General features: G+C 35.8%; 1 protein-coding gene across 26 annotated transcripts in view; it reads left to right on the forward strand.

Moving 5' to 3' along the window:
* Window positions 1-27,681, forward strand: part of LOC131438950 (potassium voltage-gated channel subfamily KQT member 1) — an 892,435-nt gene that overhangs the window by 687,031 nt on the left and 177,723 nt on the right. For 22 of the 26 annotated variants that reach the window (XR_009231015.1, XM_058609372.1, XM_058609379.1 and 19 more), the window contains one exon: window positions 9,896-9,943. The exons of the other annotated variants lie outside the window; for them this stretch is intronic. Coding sequence is in view for 21 of the 22 variants with exons in the window: in XM_058609372.1 (XP_058465355.1) it covers window positions 9,896-9,943 (48 nt within the window). In the remaining variant the exon portion in view is untranslated. The remainder of the gene's footprint in view (window positions 1-9,895; window positions 9,944-27,681) is intronic. 26 annotated transcript variants of the gene reach the window in all.

The raw sequence follows: 27,681 nt of genomic DNA on the forward strand, positions 1-27,681 counted from the left end.
GGATTCAAAAGTGTGACGATTGATTGTACTGTTTGATTGTAGATTATTAGAAATTTTGGTTGCTCGAACAACCCCATGGGGCTGATCCTTGTAGTTTTTTTTATAAGCGACCAAGCAAAAGAAAATAAATTGTTCAAAACTGATCAGCAAAATATTTCTGGTTTCCAATTTCGGCTGTAGCAAAAATAGTTAATCAAACTGGCTTCGAATTTTTGCTGACTTTCACCAATTCAAATCCAAACCAAAAATCTAATTTGAAAAGGGTTGGTTATTCTATTGATGCCATAAACCTACCTCAACATTAACACCAAATCCGAATATGCATGGTTCGAAGGTCATGTTATGCATCTGGTGGGACGCTACAACCAAACGATACTATTACGGGCGATCGGTATAGGCTGCAGTTGATGCGTTTGAGCCGTGCATTACGAGAAGAATGGCTGGACACGATAAAGTAATTCTCCTGCACGACAACGCTCGGCCTCATGAAAAATATTTGGAAACGCTTAAGTGGGACATTTTGCTGCACCAGCTGTATTCCCCTGATACTGCTCCTTCTGATTACTGGTTTACTTTTTTGCAGAAATCGAAAATTGGTTTAAAACTTAGATCACCACAAAACACGCGACATTTTATCGAGATGTAATTCGAATATTACCTGAGAGAGGAGAAAAAGCTGTAACTAGCGATGGACGATACTTTCATTAATCTTTAAATTCTTTTTATTTTGAAATAAATGAATTTATTACCCCAAAAAAGGGACCGTATTAATTCGTACTCCCAATAGGATGGGATTCTCCGTTCGTATGATGTCTAAAGAACTATATAGCTTATCCCAACTTGTATACATTATAAAAAAGAAACCGTACTCAAACCAAATACAAATAATACTATTTGTATTTGCTCAAACTATTTTATTGGATTTGAAGTAAGGTTTGAGAGAGTTAAAATCGAATAAAATGGAAGCATATAAATATGTGTTTTTATTTCCAATTACAGGTCAAATGGTATCCACTGAATTCATATTAAGGGGTTACACAACTGTAGAAAAAAAGGACTTTTTGGGAAATTATTTTGGGATCCAAAAAATGGAGTAATCCGAATTTTGTAAGAAGCACTTTTTATTATGTATATTTAAGTACAAAAAATGATCAGTTTTAAAGATTGAAAAACAAAATAGCGGCTTGGCGACATTTCCGCGAAAGTGCTGCATTTTGACGGCCAGAAATTAAGCTCCCGCAATTTTCGATCTGGAACAAAAAACAAAACATTTTCTATTTTCATATTACAGTGTGTAAAATGGCAGCCCTTTGAAAATAAAAGCAAATTTTTTCAATACAAAATTGTTCATAAAAAAAATATTCACAATTTTCTAAAACCCCTACGTGCCTCTGTGGAGATAACTATCAACAATATTCTGTTAAATTTTTGAATCGATTGGTCAAGATTTACTTGACTTATGTTTCCGGCCAGCTCAGAAAACGTGGTTCTGAGATAAACGCGTTTAAAGTTTTCGGTGCTGTAAGATCGTATATCATACTCGACGTCTAGAATTTTTTCCCGCTTTTCATCTTTTGGAATATTATTTCTAAGATCATACATGACCTTTTGCAATGAAGAAAAAAATCCCTATTTTTTGAAAATTCTACAGTTGTGTAACCTTGTGTTACGATTGTAAGCTTTTGCATGTTTTTTTAGTTTCTATAAAGTCGAATTTTGTACCATGTCAGTTGCGGGAAAATGGTTTAGAAAAATTTAAAAGAAGTAAATTTCAAATATAAGATGAATAGCGTTAAAAATAAGAACATTCACTTATCAAAGGCATTTGTCTAAGCGCTTTTCGAGTTATTTTCAGGAGAGAAACTCCAGAAAAAAGTGAACACCATTTATACACAATTGCCGGTTGCCAACTTACTGCGACTTGAAGAAAGTACAAATCGCAGCAAGCTGTTTCTGATTTTACAATAATTTTTTCGAATTTTTACTGGGTATCGCACATTTCTCACACTAATTATGCGATAATATAGCTTTTTGATAAAAAAAAAAAAAAAGAAAGCGAAAATATTGGTACCACGTGCGCGGTAATCCATTAAATGAATGCCCAAACTGTGTGGTGGCTCGTCTAATAAGATTACAATCAGTACAATCACCCTGATAATATCATTATATATCTTTATTTAACCCGGGTTTTACCGGTTCGTTCGCCGAAGGAATAATCAATTTATAAGAATACTCTTTTTCACAATCAGTTTAAAGCAAGTTGTTCAATCACTTCAGTCAAAAACTACTATGCGTCAACATAAAAACAAACCTGCTAGAGAACGCATGGTTGTTTGTAGAAAAACTCACTTGCAAACTACAGAGCGTCTAGAGAAGACCTCAATTTTAATTCGTACTACAATTCCATTCATCTGCACAGATCCGTGGTGTGAAATTAAATATTCCAATGCATTACCAAATCTTAAATCGCACCAAATGTTGTATCCGGATCGCAAATTCAGCGCATTGCTGGGCCATAAATTACGGTTGCTTGAGAGTGAACCCACCCCCTTCACCGTTTATTGCTCATCCGATTTCCAAAAGCGATTCATTAAGCACTCATCGTCAGCTTTTCTTGCCGTTCCGAGCAATCGGAACGAGGCGCTGGTGCTCCGACAGTAATTGCATCATAATGAGATGCACTTCTTCTGGCTGACAGCGCTAACCAGCCAGCAATTACGCGACAGGCTGGCAACGAAACGGGTGCCTAAGTGACAATTTATGGGAGCGGTTGAGTGCCGTCTTGTGCCTTCCCGAAAGAATAGCTCTTCAAACCGAAGCCCTGCGGCGTAGCAGGAAATATTGACAGAAGATTTCCCGCACCGTAGCACCGAGAACAATCAAATCACTTCGTTTGGCAACATTTAGCTGATTTCGTCTTCCGGTGATGGTCAAGGTAAGCAAGGATAAGCGGAAGGTGGACCAGCTACCGGCCAAACGGCCGGTCGTTCCGGTCCTTGCCTCGACTACTGGAACTGCAGCTCTTTCGGTTGGTCTCGAGAGGCATATTTTAATGTTCGAATTGTGTTTCGGCTTTTCGGTCTCCTGGGAAATAACCGTTTATGTGCTGCTTCAAATGGAAGCTGATTTTCGGAAGGGATGTTGTCCATCCACAAAAGTTAATGGATACGTAATGTGGCATGCTACTTCCGAAAACTGAAAACTTTTGTGTTTTAATGTGCTTCTGGTTAATGATTCAAATTTTTAGACTACGGTGTGCACAAGACATGAAATTAGATTCGAATCGGGTTCTTCTGAATGTTACACGGAAAGAAGTTTTGCACCTAATTCAAATTTTTTTATTGTTTTTTTTTTGCTTAAAATTCAATTACAAAATTACAAAGCCCGCCAATGAATTTATTTTTATTTAGTAACAGATACAATTCTAAATGTGAACCGATTTACATATAACTTCAACTTTTAGCTAAAATCTGAATTTGGGAGCTGCTTACTTAGTTGTCAAAAACAACTCTACTCGAGAGCATGATTGTTTTTTACAGTTCTGTGATGATGTCCGAAAGTTGCACTCTGAAGAAATATGGGTAGCACACGGCGAGTATCAACACGGAATCAGAAAATTACCTAATTTTTAATACTTTCCATCCAATGTTGGGGTTCCGTGCAATACCCGTTTTACTCAAAGTAAAAGTAACTCTCTAAGCACGTTTCTTGAAAAAGTAAGTTATATCTATTGAGTAAGTAAAAAAGGGTAATTTTTAAGAGGTATAGGAATTGATTTTCAAAAAAAATTGAGAAAATTGATGAAATCTTTTTATTGCAAACGATAGAACGGTCAATATAATTTACGTTTAAGGGCTGAGGCCAGTGTGTTTCAGGGCATTTTAAAGGGCTATTTTCACGCTTCAAATCTGATTTTCTCAGAAACGGTGACGAATACAAAAAAAAACCCAACTGACAATCTCTTAAAAAATTAATTTAGATTATTCTGTGAGAATTTCAGAATTAATGTTTGACTTTAGCAGTCGGGAAAGTCTTTTTTCTGAAGGAAGAATTGCATAGCTGAAAACGCCGTCTTTCAACTTGTTCATTGAATATCTCGCCTTCAAAAGCATGGATCAAAAATCTATCCTGACAAAGTGTAGATAATTTCATTTAGATCCGATTAGTGCATAAAAACATATATGTTGTAGCGAAAAAAATTAAGTGAATGTTATTTTTGTGAAGGTAAGTCCATTTTTATGGCGGCACCATTTTTTTTCTGTTCTTGTATCCTGGTAACGTAACGGAACATGAGAGAGAAATAAAATCGGCTCAGCAAGGCTGCCAAACAAGCGGTAGCTTTATTGGATTTTATGTGATGTAGTCAAACTTTTAACCGAAAATAGCAAAATTTTCTTGGCCACCCGGCTACATCGAGAGAGTTGCACAATTGCGAGAGAGCATGGAGGGAAATGTAATACGCAAAGCGAGCCACGTGGTTATACGCGACCTACTGGCCTCAGACCTTAAATGTTGGCCGCGGCTCCGCTTTAGTTAGCCCATGCGCAAGGTCCCATTTTGGCACACTCTCTCCATGCTTCTGACTACCTTCACTCCAATTCTGCTTGTTGACATATCCAATCAACCAGAAATGAGCTTCGTCGCTGGACTCAATTTTTCGATAAAAAAGTGTAACTGAGCAACTTTGGCATTGCCACAAGACACGATTCACGCGTGATCTGTCAAAATCAGTGTTGCCAAAAAGATGCCAGCTATAACAAAAGGGTGAATTAACTGTTTAGTTTTATTAACGCAAACCATGGTTGAATGCAGTTTACTTCGTTTCAACTTATAGAAGAGATACTAGTGTACGTGATGCAGCCGACAAAACACACATTTTTCTTTTCCCACTATTTTCTCGGAAATGGCTAAACCAATTTCTACAATCTTATGCTCATTTAAATGCAACTTTTGGTTTGTAGATGAAATTCGAAGTTTCTAAAGACTGTATCCTTTGGTTTCGGAAATATAATGATATAAATGACAAGCCGTCGAAACGCTTTTTTTTCTATCCGCTTTTTTCAATTGGTGTCAGAATAATGAGGCTGTTTGAATCAAACGAGAAATGCATTATTACGCCATTTGTTGGATTAAGAAGACGTTTTGTCGTGAATACGACTCACTTTACCATGGGGCGCCTTTTCAAAATTTACCCTCTGAAAGAGTGATAGATTTTTGATTGTGAATATTTCTTGTTGTATCTAACGTATCAACATAATTTCAGATACTTGCCATCGGAAATATGATCAGCAAATTATGAAAACATTTTCAGTTGTATGACATAATCACAAATAATTCAAAATTAAAGTTTTCTAAAATGTTTGGTATCAACGATTATGAAAGAAACTTTTCTCGTACCTGGGTAGGTATAAAAGGTTAACTGGTAAAATAAAGAACATAAACAAGGTTAACACTTGATATATTTCGTTCATTCTAGCCTGCGCAGTTGACTAAACACGAAGTAAAGCAAGTGCGTCATTTCGGTTGGTTCAGGTCCAGAGCTCAGTTCCAGTTCTATTATCAAGAATTCAGTTCAACTTTGAATCAATTGCAGGAAGATCGCAGAGTCAGTTCCGTTTCAAACAAGAGCGAGTGTGTCATCCTGCTGCTAGTCGTTCGCATTGAAGCAAAATAGGGAACATTACACAAAACCAACCCTTCTAATTGATGCTTCATTCATTCTTGCCTACGTAGTTGACTCGTTCAGTTCGGATCAGAATCCAATTCTATGATTTAGTTCTGAAATTCAGTTTCAGAATTCAATACCTGATATTATTTTTATTCTTAGAACCCAGATCTAAAATTTGGTTCCTCACCCAGAACCCAAGACCAGAATCAAGTACCATAATTTTGTAACTAAAACCGAAATTCAGAACTTGATTTTGGAACCGAATTCTGGATCTGAGATAAGGATGGATTCGAGACTTGAACTTTGGATCTGGATTTTGAAACTGAACTTTGGAACTGAAATAGTGGTTAAGATCAGAATTCAGTTCAGAAATTCCTGGTCGGATTTCAGATTTCGAATATAGTTTCAGAATTTAAGTTCAGAATTCCGAATCAGAAATTTTGGATCTTATGATCGAAATCCAGGAACAGAACTCAGATCCAAAATTAAGTTGTGTTTCATTAACTGAGTTCTACACTGCATTCCAGCGTCAAGGTTCGGAGTTCGAGACAATAATGCAAATCTAGAACTTGGTCACTAATTTGTCACTTGAGCGTTTAGTAGAATAATTTCACTTGAATAATATTTTAACACCATTCAATTCTACTATGTATATCCAGTTATGTCTCTGACACTACCCACCTGCCATTTTTGTCGTTGCAGTTTGTTGAAAAGATGCCTTATACAAGTATTCGATGAGTCCGAGTATGATTTCTCTATTAGGTTTTAAAGAAATATAAATAGACAGACACAAATCCATGTGTATCCACGTCGGAAATATATTCGACCATTATAGGGTGTATTATACCCGAGTTGGCGGTTCAATGCATAGGGCGCTGGTCTTACAAACCAGTTGTCGTATGTTCGAGCCCCGACCTGGAAGGATTCCTAGTGTCAGTAGAATCGTAGCACTAGCCATGCAATGGTTCTGTACACTTTGAATCGGCTGTAAAGTCTGTTGAAACAGAAGGTCAAATTCCGCTACCGGAATGTAATACCAAGACTTTTTTTAGGGTGTATTTGATAAAAATTATGTACACATATTGAATCAGTAAAACTAAACCGATTATCGGATATTCTTGAATTTTTCAAAGAATGAAAAATTACTTATAAGTTATGATTTACAAAATTTATTTTATTCAATTTTGTTTCCCATCCAGAATGTCCAAAACTTCTTATCAACCCTACCCACCAAATTTAGTACAAGTGTTTCTGCTGTTCTTACCAAAATTTTCTTCAACTCTAGCTCGCTTCTAATAGTTTTGGAATGTTTGCAAAGTTCCGTATTCAGAATTACCCAAAATTTTTCAGTTGATTCCGGTGAATTGGGTGAATTGACTGCGCGTTGGTTCGATATTATTCTAACACGTTTCGAGTGCAATGGCAGGATGCTTGATTAGACCAAAATAGAGTTGATGCTTTGTGCTTATGAATGGTAAGATACACTTCATAACACTTTTTTCCGTGTAAACCGCACTGTTCATTGTATCGGAAGTGATGAAGGCAGCGCTTATTTCACCACATTCGAAAATTGTTTGCTAGTCCAAAAACTTGTTTGAATATTTCGATACTTTCTTCCACCGCCTATCTTCCGGAACGTCGAACTTAGATTTGATCATGGAATCTGCTTGCCCAAGAAGTTGACGGAAATTGACCAAGACGCAAATTTCGTCATCCATCACGATACACGATACGTAACCCACCTCGTTTTGAATTTTGATTGTAAAAGTACACAAAATTTTAAACAGAAATCGAATTCGCATTACAATTTCATACATGTCAAGATAACTTAAACCGACAACTGAGAAAAACTGAATTTAGCATTTAAAACATGTTGCGAACGGAATGGTTTTGGTACTTTTTAACAGTCTCACACAAATATCTATCACAGCAAGGTGAATAGTAAATGTTTTTAACGATCGTTCAATTGCTGATTGGTTCAAAACTCCGGAATTCAAAGAACAGAGTCTCTCGAGCAGAAAAGATTACACTGTTGAATAATGATTGTAATGGGAATATGCAAATGTTTGTTTCCCTTCCGTGATAAGTGATAAATGATAAGACAATAAATTCTCGAACTCGTATAATTTTTCTAGCAAATATAGGACAAAATGTTGGATTTCAAAGATTAAATCTTCGTAGACTATCGTTGTTATAAAAAAAACAGTATTCAAATAGATAAAAATTGAAATATTCTTTTGAATTCAGTTCAGAAGATAGCCGGGAGGTAAATAACCGATTGCTCTTTCTTGTGTTCATAATAGGTAGTAACAGAGTCATTATCTACTCAAACTTTGACTTGATGTTAGAAAATAGGTAGCGTGGAACCTTTGGCAATGTTGCCATGGCAACGTTTTGGACAATGTTCCACTTAAATGCACTAAAATGCGGAGATGCACGTTAGTTGGTTTTAGGTAGGTTTCTGCCCAAAATTAGGTAGCGGCGGGTAAGACTGTAAATAGTGAACGCCAAATTAATGCCGACTACTTTGATGGCATTAATTGTTGTATTGCTGTAAGTCTATATATTATTTTCAATAACTCAGTTAGGACTGATTTGCGGACCTAGCACCTTATACAATTTTCGGCTGCAAATAAGATTTACTGTCACCTTCTTTCGGATGTAACACCAATTACCAGTCACCCAGTGTATCGCCAAATTCAACCAAGATTTTTGTTAAAAAGAACTCTCAATATCAACATTTCATATTGGTTAAAAGTATCATTTTTTGCTGATTCAACTTTAGAATTATTTGAATGCAATTGGCTTGTGTATGCTAAAAAAAGGCAGCATGTTTAGTCAACTAAATAAAAAAAACTAAAAAGTCCAACAAAAAATTTTAGGAGATTGTGGAACATAGCATACATAGTATCTGTAAGAATATTTCAGTTGTTATAACTACTGAATGCACAAAATCAACTGTTTTTCTTATTTGAAAAAAAACTGATTCCAGTCTCTTCGTGTATGTTTTCATAAATTTACTATCAATGTTTAGTTTTCATAATCCATCACATACAAATCTGGTTAGCATCAACCTTCATTGTAGGCCCGAGGTAGACCGCCTGAGGTTCCGGTTCGGGATGTGTTGGCGAGTCGGGATAGTTTATATATGCTTCTCATATACCAGTACCTTAAACACATTGATATACAAGTGTAATGTGTTATCCCTCGCTCAGAAAGTATAAACTCCACCTACAGGTTCGACACTAACATCCGCCCGATTCTCTCGATCCCCGTCCCTGTCCACCATCTTCATTGGAACTAACAAGATCTTTTTTTGTCACTAACTTTTTCGTTACCCCTTCCCTATCTCTTCACCATCCCGATGGCAACTAATTAGATCTTTATCGTTTTCAAACATTTTGTTCCCACATCCCCTTTTTACCCCGTTTCCACAATATTTACTTTTTTTTTCATTCTCTTCCGTAACATCACCATCATCGTCCACGGAAGGCCGCCCCAGTCGAAAACCAGCATGCGGCCCACCCGCCGGGCCTTCGTAGCCTGGGGGTGTTTCCCGCGGACCCACGCGGACCGAAGGATGCGGCCAACATGGATCTTCGCCAACGGCATATGGAAGACCCTCATGCGATATTCAATTCACCGGCCACTACCGATAGCTTCTCGAGAATCCGCTACCGCTACATTACATAATGATACTTTTCTAGTTTTAAGTTAGTCGTAATTAAGATTAGTAAATACCCTTGGCATCTTAGAGCTTAAGCAGTGTGCCTTAAAATTATACTATAATATTGAATAAAAAAAAAAAAAACCTTCATTGTAGTGTTACTAGTGTGAATGTTCTGTTTATTAGGTATCCAAACGAAACTATAATCAAAATTGTGTGACCTACGAACAACTAAATAAATATATCTTCAATAATTTATGAAAGCCAATAACGTTCAGAATACTAACTTTTATTGTTATTTTTCTTTTCTCCCAAAACAAAAAATACCTCAACCACTACCCGTCCATCAACTATCAACTTAATACGATTCCATGTCGTTCATTCTTCCTAAATGTGCGTGCGATTTCTACTTCGTTCCGGTTCAATGTACTTCTCGCTTCCGATGTATGTGTGTACTTCTGTGCGAACCAACTGATCAAAATGGTGCACCAAAACAAAACCAATAAAAAAAATAATAATGCCCATCCCTGTGGATTCCCGGTCGAACGTTTCGACTTCAGAAGTAAACTGGAAGCAGCCGAAAAACTGGCCGCTTCCTCCGCCGCAGCGTAAGTTTTAATGACATCCTTCTTTTTCTGGTAGAGTTTTTTTTTCGTAGAGAAACGAGTTGAGCTTTTCTGATAGCCAAAAAAAAACGAACTTATCCGCTATTCTCATAGATAGAGCTCTCTAGGGAGACAGTAACTAGTTCTCATCTGTTATAAACTTCACCTTGTTCTCGATAGTTCTCTAGTTTCGTTTCCGTTCCTAGTTTTTGCTGCGTGTTACATTCTTTGCCGCCCTTATCGGACGGATTTCGTTTGCTAGACGATGAACTAAAATTCCGAAGTATTCGAACAACTTTCCACGGCCCTGAAAAAAAACTATTGTGGAAATGAAAAATTGTAATTGAAATAGTGAAGCTTACTTCTTTGTTACATTTGTCTCGCTTCACATCAGAAAAAAATACTTTTCTATCAAAATCATCTTTCGCCAATTCTGTAGTAAGCCTCTAGCTATCACTAGATTAAATCATTTCCATCCTAGGTACAATCAACGTTGAAAGTATGCTGTATAAATGTTACAAAACTGTCCAAGTTAGTGTCTACCGCAACTCTATGTTCTTCGTCTTCGTTCCAGTTGGTTTATTCAATGTAGATATTCAGTTGTCGCTTGTAGTAGTTCTGATGCTTTAATAGACCTAATTAAACCAACTTTTTTCCAGGAGCTGCTGTTATTTTTGTCATTTAGGGAATTTGGTACCTCGTGGGTAACCGGTTTGTGCTTAGTGCTTATGACTTTTTTACTTTTTTTACCTACGTTTCGTCTTCAACGGATCAGCGCATTAGTAGTTTATGTTGACTGCTAATGCCACTACGCTATTTTTTGTTTGTATCCAATGTATCGTAATATTCCGTAAGACTGAAACATATCTTCAACAAACTAGCCGGCTTTCGTTCATGATTGCTATACGCATTTCATTGTCGTAAAGAACAACCACTTCCGAATAACGAGTATCAAAACTCCCATTATCAAAGATTAACCGTTATTGCCTCCAGTGGCAGCAACTGGCAGATAGTTTCAAGCAAAAATGATTCACTTCACGAACTCTCGTAGCAAGTGGGTGAGTGAACGCTTCGCGCCATAATTAAAAAGTCAATTTTCCCGGTGGATTCGCATCTGGAAATGCAATCGAGAATCACGCTCCCAGGTGCCGGCTCAGGGAGCTTTTGGCGAAACTATTCAAAACGGAAGATGTCCGTGTTCACAGTTAGGTAGTAACCATGCTCAATCCGACGACGACGAGGACCGTGAGGACGATTGGCACGACAAAAAGCAAAAAACCACCAACGATGGCAACAACTTCTCGTATTACCGGCGGGGTAGTCGGAACGGCAAAGACGCCGGATGATATGATGCTAGTTGTTCTGAAGGAATTAAATAACTTTTAATTAAAAAGTTGTACTTTCGCAGATCGTTTGCACTCGGACAATTTCTTGTTCGGCGGTCGGTACACGGTGGCGGCCATCCGAACGAGTTATCCCGATAAGAAGCACAAAAGTGAATTGCCACTTGGCTGCGTGCCATCTTTCGGTACAGCAACAGAGACATTTTCCGGTAGATTTACGCAAGGAAACAAAAAGTCAAATTAAAAATAGAGCAGATAATGTGCTTGTAAGGTGTGTTATTTAATTTCCGCCTCTTGGAAACGGCTGCGTTTGTGAAAGAACAAAATGCAATAACTCATTAGATTTTATACCACTCTAGGAAGTAAAAGTTAGCAAAAGCACAAGCAGATAGTCCCAAGACAGAAAAGGAGTTTTTTATACACTCAAGTCTCTTATTCACGCGGGGGATACGTGCCGTGCTAAACTAAATCGCGTAATTTCGGAAATCAAAAATTAGTAAAAAAAAACGAAACTAAACAATAAAACCACATAACTTTGAAAATTCGCATAAAAACCGCGTAAAAAACGCCTAACTTCGGAAATCCGCGTGAAAAATCCGCGTAAAAAACCGCGTTAAGAAACGTGTAAAAACCGCATAAGAAACGCGTTAAAAAGACCCTTAGGTTGCTGTCAGAGTAAAAGCGTCGCGCGAGCTAGTTTCATTTGATCAAAGCAAACCTGTCAGAGTGAATGCGATGCGAAAACAGTACATCGCATTGGAACGCTTCGCTTCGGTCCGCGTTCCGCGCTCACGCTTACATCAACCTTCGCTTCGCGTGACGCTTTCACTCTGACAGCAACCTTAGTGTTGAGTGTACACTGAGTTAACGCCTTTATATGCGGTTGCTTTTTATTCGATTTGTTACATAGTATTTTATGCGAGTTTTCAAAGTAATGCGGATTTTTATTTGCCGTTTTTTCAAAATAATGCGGTTTTCCCACTTTGCTCAGCTTGTGTTATCTCGAAAAAAAAGTTTAGACCACTATCATTTTCTTCGAGATAACACCAGATCTTGACGTTTCATGAGTTCGAAGTCAACAAAAAATTTTTTTTCTTAGTTTTGCGGTTTTTCATACAAATTTTCAAAGTTATTCGTCTTTTCCGCAAATTTTGCAAGTTGTGCTTTTTATGCAGATTTTCAAGTTCAATTTCAAGTTTTTTTTTCATGCGAATTTTCTGTGCCTCGTGGATTTTTATGTAAATTTCTGCAGTTATGCGATTTTCTTGTTTCGCCTCAGCGATAGCGAAATGACATGCACATTTTTATTTAACTTACTGGTAAATTCCTGGAATAAACTGGACTGTATCAAAATATTCAAATCGTCATTCAAAATGACAATGCGGTACATGCGACTTTGCTCCGTTCGCAGCGTGCTTTGTTCAAATTCGTATAGCGTGCAGGTTTGCCACGTTGAAATTTATATTTTGTAGTGGTCAAAACGATTAAAACGAGAATCACTCAATTTTCTCAGAGATGATGTGATCGATTTTCACAAACAGGCTCAAATAAAAGTTCCTATAGTCTCATAGATTGCTGTTTAATTTCACCCGAATCCGACTTTAGGTTTCAGAACTATAGGGAATCGCACTCATTTAGTGCGACGATGCAAAATAAAGAAAAATTCTTATTAACTTGACATAACTGTTTACAAAAATAGAAAAGGTTATGTTGGTTTATACCCAAAGAAAGTATCTTATTTTATTCAATATTAAAAAGCTTCTTTTGTTCGCAGAATCTTCTAGTGATATTTTTGAAAATATAAGCAATATGAGAAATGCGTCATTACACCACTAGGTAGATTAAAAAAGTTTTTCTTTGTTTTTTTTAACATCAAATCCTATACCTCTTAAAAAATCACCCTTTATCTATTGCACCTGAAAATTTAATGACCTTAAATGACTACAATAAAAACCTGTATTAATCCACCTAGAGGAGTAATGATGCCTTTCTCATATCAATCATACTATCATATATAGTACTGTGGTATTCTTCAAAATAATTTTCTCCGATTCTTGAAAAATAACTGAAATCGGTTTGTTTGACCATCTACTGATACTACATCAATTGGAGAAGATTTTAGGTCGATTTAGAAATTTTTTTACCGTTTTTCGCCCTTTCCAATGATGGTATACAATTCTTAACACATTTTATCCTATATTTCCGTCTCCGGAAGTCGGATCCGGATGAAATTCAGGAATTCCGTATGGGCCGCAGGACCTTTCATTTGAAAGTTTGGGAAAATCGATTGAGCCATTTCCGAGAAAAGTTAGTGCAAAAAGTTACATACACACATGCGCACAAACACAGACATTTTGCGTACTCGATGAACTGAGTCCAATGGTATATGACATTCGGCCCTCTGGGCCTCGGTTCAAAAGTCGGTTTTCACAGTGATTGCATAACCAAGAACGGCAAAAAGGGCTGACTTGGAGAATTTTCACGGTCGTTGTTCTTTTTTCGATGCATTTTACTCCAATTCAAAAGACCAGTAGTTTGGACGACGCAATCGCTCTTATTTGAAGCGAAACTCGCACTACGAACGTCCCGCAGCAGAGCTGATTCCTGTGCGGATTGATTCAATACTGAAGCAACTACTGTTAAGAGATTTTCTTTTAGGCGATTTCGTTTGCAGATTTTTTTCATAAATGGGCGGTCCTTGCAGCTTGCCAAATATCAACATACCGAATTCTGATGGTGAATATTTAATTTCGGATTTGCATTTTTCCGTGAAAGAAACTAATAAAATGCTATACGGGTATCATTTCTAACTTTCAGAAAGGTTGAATTGTGGAATTATCTCCAATATGGAACACTGTTTGATGCATTTTTCGCGAACACAAAGCAGTCAAATTCTAGCTTTGTTTGTTTTCATTTGGTGCAAAGTTCGCGGAATTGAAGTCTTCTACATACAAATAGTGTATCAAATTAATTAAGATGTTAGCCTTATTCGCATCTAAAAATATTCCGAACGAAGAATTCCCACATGTCCTTCATTCTGGACCAATTTGGGGTAACTCGTATACCCACTACACTTCAATTCTATCCAAGATTGATTTTATATTATCTTCAAAACAATCAATTGAAGACATGTATAATGGCCTCAAAAAAAACTGTAGCAGAACAATCTGGAAATAGTCGCCTAGACACGCTACCTCATAACTCGTTTTACCCTAGTTCTTCCATTCACTCAAGTTTTCGGCTCCGCTTTGGTCTACATTTTGGAAGCAGACTAAGAGAAGCTCACCAAAGTTCATTTATTTTAATGAGAAAACTCCAAAGAATTTATGGCATAAAATTAGACTGACCGCACGACTGAATTGAAATAAAATGCATGAAAAAAAAATTGAATGAAGTTGTTTGCACAGTACAAAGTGACAAAAAGAACAGGTGCATTTCCGTACTGTCAGATAGATTCTAAATGGAATAGCTCAATTTAGAATTCTAATCGATAAACAATTAAATGTTTTATGTGTGATTATTCTTTGGCGGTTTGTGTCGTCTTCTTTCCCAAAAAACTTTTGAGAATTTGACTAATTATGCGGTATTAAATACGAGCAAATATTTTTGACGACTAAATTTTTATGCAGTATTGAATGTATCGAAATAGAACTAATTCCCATCTTTCAAAATCAAGTATCGCTTAGGAACAATATTTTGACGTTTCTCGTGAAATTCGTCCTGGACCGACGGTCACCCGTGATGGTGCTTCATCAAAAATAGTTGAAGCAAGTAGATTGATAAAATGTTATTGAGAGAAACCTCGAGATAATTCCATTTTCCATTGAACCGAATTTTGCAACACAGTGCACAACGTGTTCTGAGCACGTACACCATTTAAAATACTCAACTATACGATGCTGATGTCAAATTTATCGTACTCAAACTCATGTAGTCATATTTCAAGACATCAAATCCTGTGGAAGAATGTACAGAACCTAATTGTGAATATCTCGAGTTGTACTAAACGCAACAACATAATTCTTTCTCCATGTCATCAGAAATATGATCAGCAATTTATGATTAAACTTTCAATAGTGCTTCCTTTTAAATAACTAAAAAAATTGATTTTCTCATACAGAATCAATAAAGAAAACTCATCACGATGGCGTAAAATTTTCGCACACAGACGCCGAGTTCGAGGAAGTCTAGTGCATATCAGTCCCGATATTCGACCGGACTAATAACAAAGATTTGGTTTAAGGTTTCAATTCAGTTCCAAAATTAAAGTTCCAAAGTTTAAACTAAGACTCTGGAACTGAATTCTTTTTCTGGATTCTGGAATGAGTTTTTTGGAACTAGCTGAATTTACTGCCTTAATTCAAGTTCAAGATTCGGATCCAGAATTCTGATTCCAAAATTCAACTTCGGAATTCTGGAACAAAATTTCAAATCTAAATATTGGCACTGACTTGTGCACCAAAATTTAATTTCTGGATTCAATTTTAGAATTTAATTCCTACATTTCATTTCAGGAAGCATTTCCGGGATTCAGGTTAAGAATTCAGAAGCTGCTTGAGGGAATTGAATGCGGAACTTGGGTTCGGGAAGTAGATTTTAGAGCTGAATTTCAGATCCTTAATTCAGATTTAGAATTAATCTGCATGATTTTTTTTTTGCCGAATGGGTGCAAACTCTGGTCTTTTGCACCTTAGGTCGACTGAATGGTACGTACTTACAAATCTCACTTTTTTTTTTTGAAATAATAAAATAATTTTCTAATCATTAAATGTTGACAGAATAAGTATTTCTTAAATATTTGTTCATGTAAACGGGTTAATGTTAATGTAAATGTTTTGAACAATTACGTTACGTAACAAATATTTAAGATGGAAATAGTCTTTGATCGAGTTATGAGTTAAATAAATGTCATCATAGATTCACGGGGAGGCATGAGATAGGAACTTGTGAGCACTTAGCTATCTCACCTGTTGACGAATTTTAGTAGAACAGCTTTGATTTTTTGCAAAACGCGATTTCCACTGAAACTGATCTTACCTGGAAAAAAAATCAGTTGTGAAAAGTTCACTAGCGAACATTTTTTTATGACATTTGAAAAAAAGTTCGCACATTGAATATATCTAATATGATTCTCGAACAGAAGATTTTTGGTAAATGAATTTTCATAGCCGTTATATCTCAACCCTTTGCAGTGTTTTTGAATTTTCATTAAAAAAAAACAATTACAAGCATGTTATGCAGCAGATTGAAAAATATTACCAAACTTCGCATGAATATCATAAGCAGAAGCTACGCCTATTTAAACTTTTAAAAGCAGCGCCTGCTGTGTGTTTGAGACATGCAAATTGCTGCGCTACTGTTACTTTTATGAATCAAAATCATGCTCAATAACGTTTTATTCGGTTCAATCTAAACAGCGCATTGGAACCAGTTGAAATTGAAACAGTCTCTCTTCGCTATAATAACTATTTGGAATGTGAAAAAAAATATTCCTTTTCATATTGACTACCCTACGTGCATCGATAATATCGCAGTCATTATTTCTCAGTTGCGATTCTGTAGTGAATTTATTTAGTTTATTTAGCCATATTACTGTGAATTGAAAGGCGTATTAAGTTTCGCTTACACAAAAATCATTTTGAAGTTTTGAGTTTTGTGGATGCTTGTTTCATGAATGAAAATTTCGGAAGTGGTTTTTTTTCAGTCACTGATTTTTTTTAGAAAATTTTTTTAAGTGATTTTTTCGAGTGATAATGAAATGAGCTTTTTCTGATAATGGTTTCTCCAACACTAAACTACATTGCGAAAAACAAACTTTGGTTAATACGATTTCCGCAATCTTTGATTTCACCATCACAAGCCGGTATTTAATTTCCCGAAAAGACGAAATAAACCTACGAAGAATTTACCAATTTGATGAAATTGCTTTCAGTGAAACGACATTAGAAAAATAAAGACCTTTATAGTGAAATTAGTCGTTTGCATTACTTGGTGTGTTGGGTAGTATTTGCACTGAAATAGTAATGTGTATTTTTCTATCAAATTATATGTATTTTTTATATAATTTCTTCAGAGTTTTGCATAATGAAATATTCTTTCGTAAGCTTTTCAGGAAATTCTCACGTGTGTTATAGAGAAATTCTGAAACTCGTTTTAATGTGCAGTCTTTCTTTTTGTATTTTACTCTCTTTTAAAAACTAGAACTACAATTCAATAATACCAATTTGAGGTAACGGTAACCACTGACATATCATTTCGAGCGAGAAATTACTTCTGCACTAAGGCTCAGCAAGCTGTAATTAGAATCCACATCCGACTGCTATGTTGAACCAATTAAAAGTTCTGATAAAGTCAGTGTATACTGATTTGAAAACAGTGGTTGACCAAAGAATACTTTTTCAAACATTTCCTGAGCAAAGTGAAGCTCTAATGAAAAGTGCGTATTGATTCTTGATCCATAAACAAAACCGGTGATACTCAAGGCAGTAACGTAGGATCGTTACTATTTTTGCTGATCTTCAATAATACTGCATTACAGACTATTGTTGGATGATGATTGCGTTAAAGTGAACAAAAACCGTACATAAAAATTCGGTTCATTGGTTATTATGTTCGCCTTCGAGAGCTTTTCTAGGTACAAACGTTGACTAGTGTCATTATTGCTATACTGCAGATCAAATTAACTTAGAAGAATCGATCATTGTCGACCGTTTTCTTGTTTTTATTTATAACTCCTTCGAAATCATGGAGTCGAACATATTTAACCACTTTCTGAAAAACGACAGTATGACAAAAACCAGTCAAGTTTTTTTTACACGTTAATTTTAATAATACAACTTACCATAGAATCACTATTAATTGTTTGTTTTCACTGGGTTTGAAACTGATTCCATTTTTTTTTTCTTTCCGCACTTTTCTTTAGTTGTGAAAATAATGAAAACAATCAAACAATGTCCACTAAAATGATGCTACACATACGGTATGTGTACTAGTGTAACTGGTTTTGCACTGTAATTTCTAGCACAATTCTATACGAATCGCAGACCGATGAATTCCAATTGCAATTATTAAAATTCTGAAGATTATAGCAACTTTTCACCATTTTTCAATCACTTATTCAAGCATTCAAGCATGAGAAATTGATAACATCAGCTGATGCGTTCCGGAATTCTTATAAATGCACAAATGGCTTTTTTCACTACTGACTGGCCAGTAAATCTGTTGTAATTGTGCATCAAAACCAGGCAACATTGAACACAGATGAATTTGTCCGGCAAGAAATAGGAAAGAATTGGAGACCACGCACTCTAACGTCAGATTTATGTTCACTATATATGTAAAAAAAAGTTAGATCGATTCAAGCTCTCTAATGCAAATCTCATAAGCCAATCGCATGCCTGCCTAAGACTCAACCTGTAATATTCTTTGTGGGGATCAACATTGTTTTCGTCCGGGTTGCCGTCGTCGAAATAAATGGTTTAATGATGTAGTTGTACAAGGGATTGATATATAAGCCCATCAAGTGGCATAAAATGCGACAAAGACGCGAGTGTAGATCTTGATTTAGAAATGCATAAATTTAACCAACACCGATAGCATCAATGTAAAATAGCACTTATTAATTTTACAGAAGTGTTTCGGTGAAAATATCTAATTCTCGTCACCACATTCAAGCCATACCAAGAAAATTTAATAATTTGTATTTTTTGTTTCCCAATGTGCATTTTCATGATCATCTTTTAAACAATGGATAATGTAACTTCTTTTGAGGCCATTTTAAGCGTTTTTTTTTAGTTCCACTTATTGTTTGAACAATATTTAAAATTATTTACAGATTCTATTAAATTTCATCAAAATTTCGTAATATGTTTTATTTTCTGTATAAATGTCCACCATAGAAAGACATCTAACGAGTAATATTCCTGTTAGACTCCCAGTTGAAAAAAAATGGTTTCGAGAAAAAACCGATCAAAGATTGTATTCGTGACTAATGACTAATCATGATCGCAACCTCCTCCCTTTCCCTTTCTACCAGCTTCACAACCAAGAACGACCAGATAACAAAGCACGTCAATTAATCGACTGAGCCACATAAGCACTTAACCTAAATTAACTTCATTTCACATTCATTGATTTTTTTACTATGAGTATATAAAAGAAAAAAGGCCATCAATACTTTTTAATTCGGAAGCATGGATACCTTTGATATGACCTAAAAATAACACAATAAATAGATTCCAAGGAACTATTTAAAATAGTCACTTCTAAGCAAATCTGGAACGAAATGATCAATCTTTATTTGTTATTCTTTTTTGTTTTTGCTGACGTCAGCTCCACCCGATTGCAATTTTCGCGGCCGCCCTGGGTTGACGGTTCAATGTGTAGGACACTAGTTTTCCAAGCTAGTTATCGTATGTTTGAATATCAGATTTTCTAACGCCAGTAGGACCGTAGCACTAACCATGCAATGGTTCGGTATGCGGCTGTAAATTTTTTTTTGAAACGGAATCTCAAATTCCACAAAAGGAATATAATAGCAAAGTAAAGAAGTATAGCCTTGGTATTACATTCCTTTAGTGGAATTTGACCTTCTGTTTCAACAGACTTTGCAGCCGATTCAGAGTGTACAGAACCATTGCATGGCTGGTGCTACGATTCTACTGACACTACGAATCCTTCCAGGTCGGGGCTCGAACATACGACAACTGGCTTGTAAGAGAAGTGCCCTATGCATTGAACCGCCAACCCGTGACATATAATACCAAAACATTACTTAATTTCACGCAACTAGCATGAATATTTAATTCACTCGAACTATGTGTAGGGGACAACTTAGTTTCTTTGCAGAATATTGCAATACGGACTTGAGTTTAGGAGCAACCTGCGAAAAAGTTTTCAAAGAGAATAGTTAGCTTCTCTTTTGATACTCTGACCACTCGAGAGAAGCATTTAGTTTATGAACATCTACTACTGAAACATTTCGGACAGGCAAAATTGCCATTTTATGTTTATCGGTTTCATGTAGAACGGCACCCGATTTCCAACCTTTGAAAAGAGTCTCAATGGAGTGGGAAAACTAACTTTTCTAGCAATTTCAATGTTGCAGTAAGCAGTGTTGGTGATTGCCGAAAATTTCACAGAAGCTGCTATATTGCTATCTATATTGTATACAACATTTTCAATTTTAGAAGATGCTACAAGAACTCGAATCTCTCAATGCACGAACCGAGAGAGAATTTTTCTACATTCCTTCGCTCCACTTCATACTCTGAGTATTTCTCGGCCCTTAAAAAAATTACAGTCTGATAATGATCGTTGCTGTGTGGAATTTCCCAAGAGAGAATCGCAAGTTGACAATTATCGCAGAAAATCGAGTCGATGATCCAACTTGATGATTCTCATACTAGGTTGCAATATTTCAAAACCCTTGTGTGGAGCATTCACAGACATTTCCATAGACACAACTTATACAAAGATTATATGCACATAGTTAGAATAAGCGGCAATAGTGAAATGATTCAATCGCAATTATCAACTGCCTGTATAGAATCGGATCGCGAAACGAAAATAAGTGACCGTTTGTTGCTTCAGAGAAGATCCCCACAGCGGCGTGCCAACCTTTGATTCTCAGAAATGTCATCGAGAGAAATTCGCTCTCGCACTGGTGTCGATTCTATGTTGAATGAGCCATGCGGGGTTTTTGTTGTTGCGATGATTTCCAACTCTCTTTGAAGGCACTGATTCAATCGTTGAAGAGTTGCCAGCGAACGTTCTTTGATACGATAAAAGCCATCCTTGGCAGTAAGTGCTGATTACATCTGGCACTGATCCTGATTTTTTTTTTTCACACAAGACGAAACTGTGAATTTAATTGCGTTGACGTATGAAATATACACGTGTATCGTACACAGGACTTAAAGCTGTTAAACGTAATTGATTTCATTGAATATACGACATACATACAATACATACGACAAAAAAATTGTCTAAAACATGAAAATTGACACAATCATAAGATTAGACTTAAGATATTCTTAAGTGCAGTATCCTCAGTGTAGATATATAAGATATAAGAAACAATGACATATGGAACTCTAACTCTAGTATGATAGTGAAATACGACGAATATGATATAGAAGCACAATTTTTATTACCATTTAATTTCATCCTTCTAAAGCTTGCTTCAGATAGAATTGGAACAAAGACAATTGCCTGTATTTCAGTTATTTATTATTGAATTCAAGATCTTTTTTTATACAAATGTAGCGTTTTCTTCCCACTTTTAAGAAAAAATACGGATAAAATTATTCGTCACGGTTTCGAAGGAATCCTCAAATTTTTCCTGTAACACAGCTCATTAGACGGCGCACACCTTTTTCGTCCATCGTTTTAGCTATCTTATTCCACCAGGTCGTCATCTGATTGATGTCTTTGGCAACCTTTCCATTTGCCTTGAGTCTCCTCTTCATGATTGCCCAGTATTTCTCAATAGGGCGGAACTGGGGACAGTGGGTTAAGGTTTTCGGAACAAACTGGACCCCTTTCTCTGCATACCATTCTTGAACGACTTTGCTGTAATGACAGCTTGCCAAATCTGGCCAAAACATGGTCGTGGGATCGAATGAACGGCAAAATTCGTTTTTGGAGACACTCTTTTTGGTATAGTTCCGATGTCGTTGTCTTATTTGTAACGAAAACTTTCGTTTTTTGTCACACCTGCAAATGCCCTGCCAAATCATTAATTTTGTTGCAAATTTGTCGGCAAAAACAAATTTAAATTTAGCTGGAACATCCACCCGAGCCGTTGCAAAGTAACTACATAGGTTTCATCGTCCATCAGAAGACACCCATTGAACTTGGTCAGCACCTGGTCATAAAGTTTCCGAGCACGAATGTTGACCCATTCTATTCTGTTTTATGGTCCGATTTGGCTGTTTGCTAGCTCTATACGACTTGATTCTTTCCCGGAGTCGAGTTCTCCTCACTGTACTACGGGCAGCACCGAATTTTCTGGCCAAATCACGGTCCGACAGATTAGGATTCCTCTTAATCGTCTTCAAAATCTTACCACGCAGTTTCCGGTCGACAGTTCCACTCCGAAGATTTGTTTGAGGCTTCCGAATCATCGTCAATGTTTCCTTATACCGTTTGATAACGCGCCATATGGTATTTCTGGACAGTTTCAGCTGTTTAGTTAGCCTAGATGCAGACCACAATGGATTTTCCAAATAACTGTGCACATTTTTGTCCCTTCTTTCGGCTTCCATGTTGATTGTTTACAAAGTACAGTCGATTTGCGGAATGTCAAAAATTATACGTGAAGCTGACCAAATTCCCGACACGTGGGCGCCAAGAGCTTCCAAATCCGTCCACCAGGAGCGCCACAATATGAGCAAAAGTTTGTTCCAATTGTAAATGAAGCAAGCTTTATTTTTCAATTCGAAATTCATCCTTTTACATTCGATGCCAGATAAGACCTTTCGGAAAGCTAATCATGAATCGTCTCAGAAGCAAGACAGCAAAATATAAACCAGGAATCTTGCAGATATTTCAAAATGACTTTAAGATTGCTGCGAAGTATTTCAAGCGAAGGGTAAATTCAGCAAATTATGATCCATTCAAACAGGAAATTTGAGTGATTATTACTAACATCTAACCACTTATATGAAAACAAACAATGAAATGTTCCAAATACTCAAAATTACCTCATGTACATTAAATTCTCATTATTCATAGAGTACCGACTCCATATTTCATCTCATCCTTTCCTTCTCATAACTTTGAACATCAATCATATCTTTCAACGTTTCAAAATGTTTATTTAAATTTTTCATCACACTTTCCAATTTAGGAAAAATTGGTTTCAATCCTTCAGCGATCGTTTATTTTTTTTTAAACTTATTTTTTACACTTTCCAAGCTAGGAAACATTTTCGTCTCAAGTTGTACAGCTCTCAAGACATGATCAATATTTCACTCAATTACACCAGTATTCAATGTTGGATGAGTTCATAATTAATCATGTTGACTTTTTACTTGTTTAATCAACAATTGAAAACTTCTAAAATTACCCGCTAGGCAATAAAAATCATCAAAAGTATGAGGCTTGATTGCGCTTTGTTTGCATGCAAGGTTGCTAAGTTTTGTTATAATGTTATGAAAAAAAATTGTGTTTCTTCTTTAAATTAACGTCAAGAAGTTTTTTTTTTGGTTCCCGTGACATTAGTTTAATTATAGTCTTGATTATTATATTTTAATAAAACTGTTTCGGCTTGGAATATTACTAGAAAGCACGTGTCAAATACTAATAAAATAACCATTATGGCAAATCTAGTAGCACTGGTTTCATTCCGATATATGTCAACATAACGTTGTAAAGTGTGTGTGTGTGTGTGTGTGTGTGTGTGTGTTTGTGTGTTTATGTGTGTGTGTGTGTGTAAACTGTATCGGCTGTGCATCTGATATTGTCATATTTTTAAAATCCAGATTAACCTTAGAGTAAAATTTTAAATTTGAGGCAAAAGGACACGAAAACGTTCCAATAATTTTAAAAAGTCGAATTGTTTCCAAACTACCAAAAATATCGTGTATGATCGCACATTTGGCACTAGGTCCTTTTATTAAAAATTCTAATATTTTAAATCTGAGAGTGTAATAGTGCAATATTTTGTTTTGATTGCTATCGCAATTGCTAATTAATAGAATGAATATAGGACCAACGATAGGGTGAATAAAAATCCAATCAAATCAAATTAGGAACATATCAGAAATGTGTTTTGCTGTTTTTTTTAAATATTTGATCCATTTTCAAGAAATGTGAATCAGTTCTCAATAAGGAACAAAGCGAATTAAGTAAATCCTGTATAATGGGAATTATAATATTATCCCAATTGATGATCAATGCTTTTATGATACACCGAAACCTTCATTTACGAACTGAAGTTTTCACTATTTCGAATTGACAAAATTTTATTTAGTTTACGTTATTTTGAATTTAATTCGAAAAATAGTTTGTGCAGTGAATGTGAACCTAATCAGATGAATATTTTCGGGATAGGTTTTATGAGTAGCAGACGGAAAACAATGTTTGGGCTCGTTTAAAAATTCAAAATGGCGACCTCCGGTTTGATGATATTCTTCGAAAACTCTTACAATATTAATATTTTCGAAACGGATTTTATGTGTAGTTACCAAAAAAAGGTGTTTGAGGTCGTTTCGGAATACAATATCGCGACTTTCGGTCTATTTATATTCCTTTGAAACCTGGAATTTGATGAGTAGGTGCCGGAAATAGTTTTTGGGGTTGTTCCGAAATCTAATATGGCGACTTCCGATGTTTTCATACTCCTTGAAAAACATTGCAATAAGGAACGGATTAGATGTGCAAGTACCGGAAAACGATGTTTGAGGTAGATCCAAAATCCAACATGGCGACTTTTGGTCTATTGATATTCCTTTGAAACCCTTATAATACGGGTATTTCTATAACAGTCTATATTTCTATTGTGGAGTTTTTCAAGGAATGTTGATGAACCCGAAGTCACCATCTTGAATTTCGGAACGACCCCAAACACCTTGACTTGAGTAGTTTCAATGAGATAACAATCACCCGGAAGCTAATTTCACTTTATGCAAAAACCTCTTTTCACGAAGCAGATTCATACAACAGTTTACGTTATTTAGGATTTGGTCCGTAAAAAAATTTACGTTAATAGAGAAAACGTAAAAAAAAGTGCACGTAAACGGAGGTTTGGGTGTAGTGCATAGAAGAAAATTTAGTATTCTGCCATGTATTATGTTTGTCAAAATTAGTTTTGAAATAAGTAATATTCTTGTTTTATTTATGTTTCATACACTTCTTGCGACTCCATATTGTATTCGCCAAATTCAAGTCCAACAAATGTATTCTAGATAGCATTTTCGTTATCATTACGTTGCAAAAACCACTAAGTGCAATACACTGAGGTCTTTTTAACGCGGTTTTTTTCTGTGTTTTTTCCCAGCGCCTTTTTTACGCGGATTTCCGAAGTTAAGCATTTTTTACGCGGTTTTTCGAAGTTGCGCTGTTTTTTCACACGGATTTCCAAGGTTACGTGTTTTTTTTACGCGAATTTTCAATGTTATTCGGTTTTCTTGTTTTGTCTTAGAAATGCACGAAACGTCGAGATCTGGTGCGATCCACAATATTTTTAGTTAAACCTCTGAAGCATAGAAAATTTTCGAATTTATTTAAAAAAAAAATTTCAGATTACACCGAAACCTCCATTTACGAACTAAACGGGGGTTCGTAAATGGAGGTAGTTCGTAAAAAAAGTTTACGTTATTTGGGATTTGGTTCGTGAAAAAAGTTTACGTTATTTGGGATTTGATTCGTAAAAAAAGTTTAGGTTATTTGGAATTTACTTCGTAAAAAAAGTTTTGTGTAATGAATGTGGAAACCCCCAATCACATGGCCATTTTCGGAACGGATGTGATAAATGGGTGCAAGAAAATGATGTTTGGGGTCGGTTCAAAATCTAAGATGGCGACTTCCGGTTTATCGATATTCCTTAAACATCCTTACAATGTGGGTATTTTCGGAACGGGACTGATGAGTAGTTGACGTAAAACGATGTTTGAAGTGGTTTGGAAATCCAAGATGGCGACTTCCGGTTTATCAATATTCCTAAAAACCCTTACAATGTGGGTATTTTCGGAACGAGATTGATGAGTAGATGACGGAAAACGATGTTTGAAATGATTTGGAAAACCAAGATGGCGATTTCCGTTTTATCAATATTCCCAAAAACCCTTACAATGTGGGTATTTTCGAACCGAAATTGATGAGTAGTTGACGGAAAACGATGTTTGAGGTGGTTTGGAAATCCAAAATGGCGACTTCCGGTTTGTTGATATTCCTTAAAAACCCTTACAATGTGGGTATTTTCGGAACGAGATTGATGAGTAGATGACGGAAAACGATGTTTGAAGTAATTTGGAAATCCAAGATGGCGACTTCCGTTTTAGCAATATTCCTAAAAACCCTAAAAATTTACAATGTGGGTATATTCGAATCGAAATTGATGAGTAGTTGACGGAAAACGATGTTTGAAGTAGTTCGAAAATACAAGATGGCAACTTCCGGTTTGTCGATATTCCTTAAACATCCTTACAATGTGGGAATTTTCGGAACGGAACTGATGAGTAGTTGACATGAAACGATGTTTGAAGTGATTTGGAAATTCAAGATGACGACTTCCGGTTTGTCGATATTCCTAAAAACCCTTACAATGTGGGTATTTTCGAACCGAAATTGATGAGTAGTTGACGGAAAACCATGTTTGAAGTAGTTCGAAAATCCAAGATGGCGACTTCCGGTTTGTCGATATTCCTTAAACATCCTTACAATGTGGGTATTTTCGGAACGGATTAATTACGTTGTTTGGGATTTGGTTCGTAAAAAGAGGTACGTAAAAATAGGAAACGTAGAAAAAGTGTTCGTAAACGGAGGTTTGGGTGTACTCCAGATCTCGACGTCATGCATTTCAAAAATATTTGGCATCGAAAAAAAATTTCGATTTCGGAAATCCTCAATTTTTTTCTAGTTCTCAGAGTCGATTTAAAAAAAACTGATTCCTGTTTCCTGATCCACCAGTTCATGAAATTTCTATGATATTTGGCATAAAAGAAAAAAAAATTTCAAAGTCGTTCTTTTTTCAAAACTTTCATTCTGAGATTACACTATATCCCAACGTTTCATACATTTCTAAGACATTGTGCATAAAAAAAAATAGAAATGAAAAAAAAATTCGGAAATCTTAAAAGTTTAAAATTATAAAGTCAAGTTGAACCAAAAAAAATTTTTTTTTTGGTTTACACCAGATCTGGACGTTCTAAGCTATTTGGCATCAAACCAAAAAAATTTTTAGTCCTGTGGTTTTTTTTACGCGTATTTCCAAAGATACGCGAAAAAAAAGACCTCAATCAACTTGTGCGAAGCTGGAAACAATCGAATTTAGAAAAAGAAACTATTTAAATCAATTTATTCATTTATTTATATTATATACTGATTCAATTGGTTGGTAACAGTAGTAAAATAATAATACTTATCATTACAACAAAATATAACTTTTATCGCCCAATAGTTTTGGAGCAACTATTTCGTGAAAATCCTAGTTTAGTGAACTATTTGTAATCTTCATACCCGATCAGATGGAAATAACAGAATTATAACAACTGGAGTAATTTATTTCAGAAATATTTTGTAACAAATTTTGAAATATTTTTGGCTGGTAAGCTGTTAAAATAACAAAAAAGACTCTAGCGGGAACAAAATCGTAACGTTTGTATCACAATTATTATTGAATTTGATATAACTACAGAAGTCCGAAAGCAGAAATTTATAACAATAGTTGTAATA

The sequence above is a fragment of the Malaya genurostris genome, chromosome 3 (genome assembly GCF_030247185.1).
Source record: "Malaya genurostris strain Urasoe2022 chromosome 3, Malgen_1.1, whole genome shotgun sequence".
Classification (NCBI taxonomy): Eukaryota; Metazoa; Arthropoda; class Insecta; order Diptera; family Culicidae; genus Malaya; species Malaya genurostris.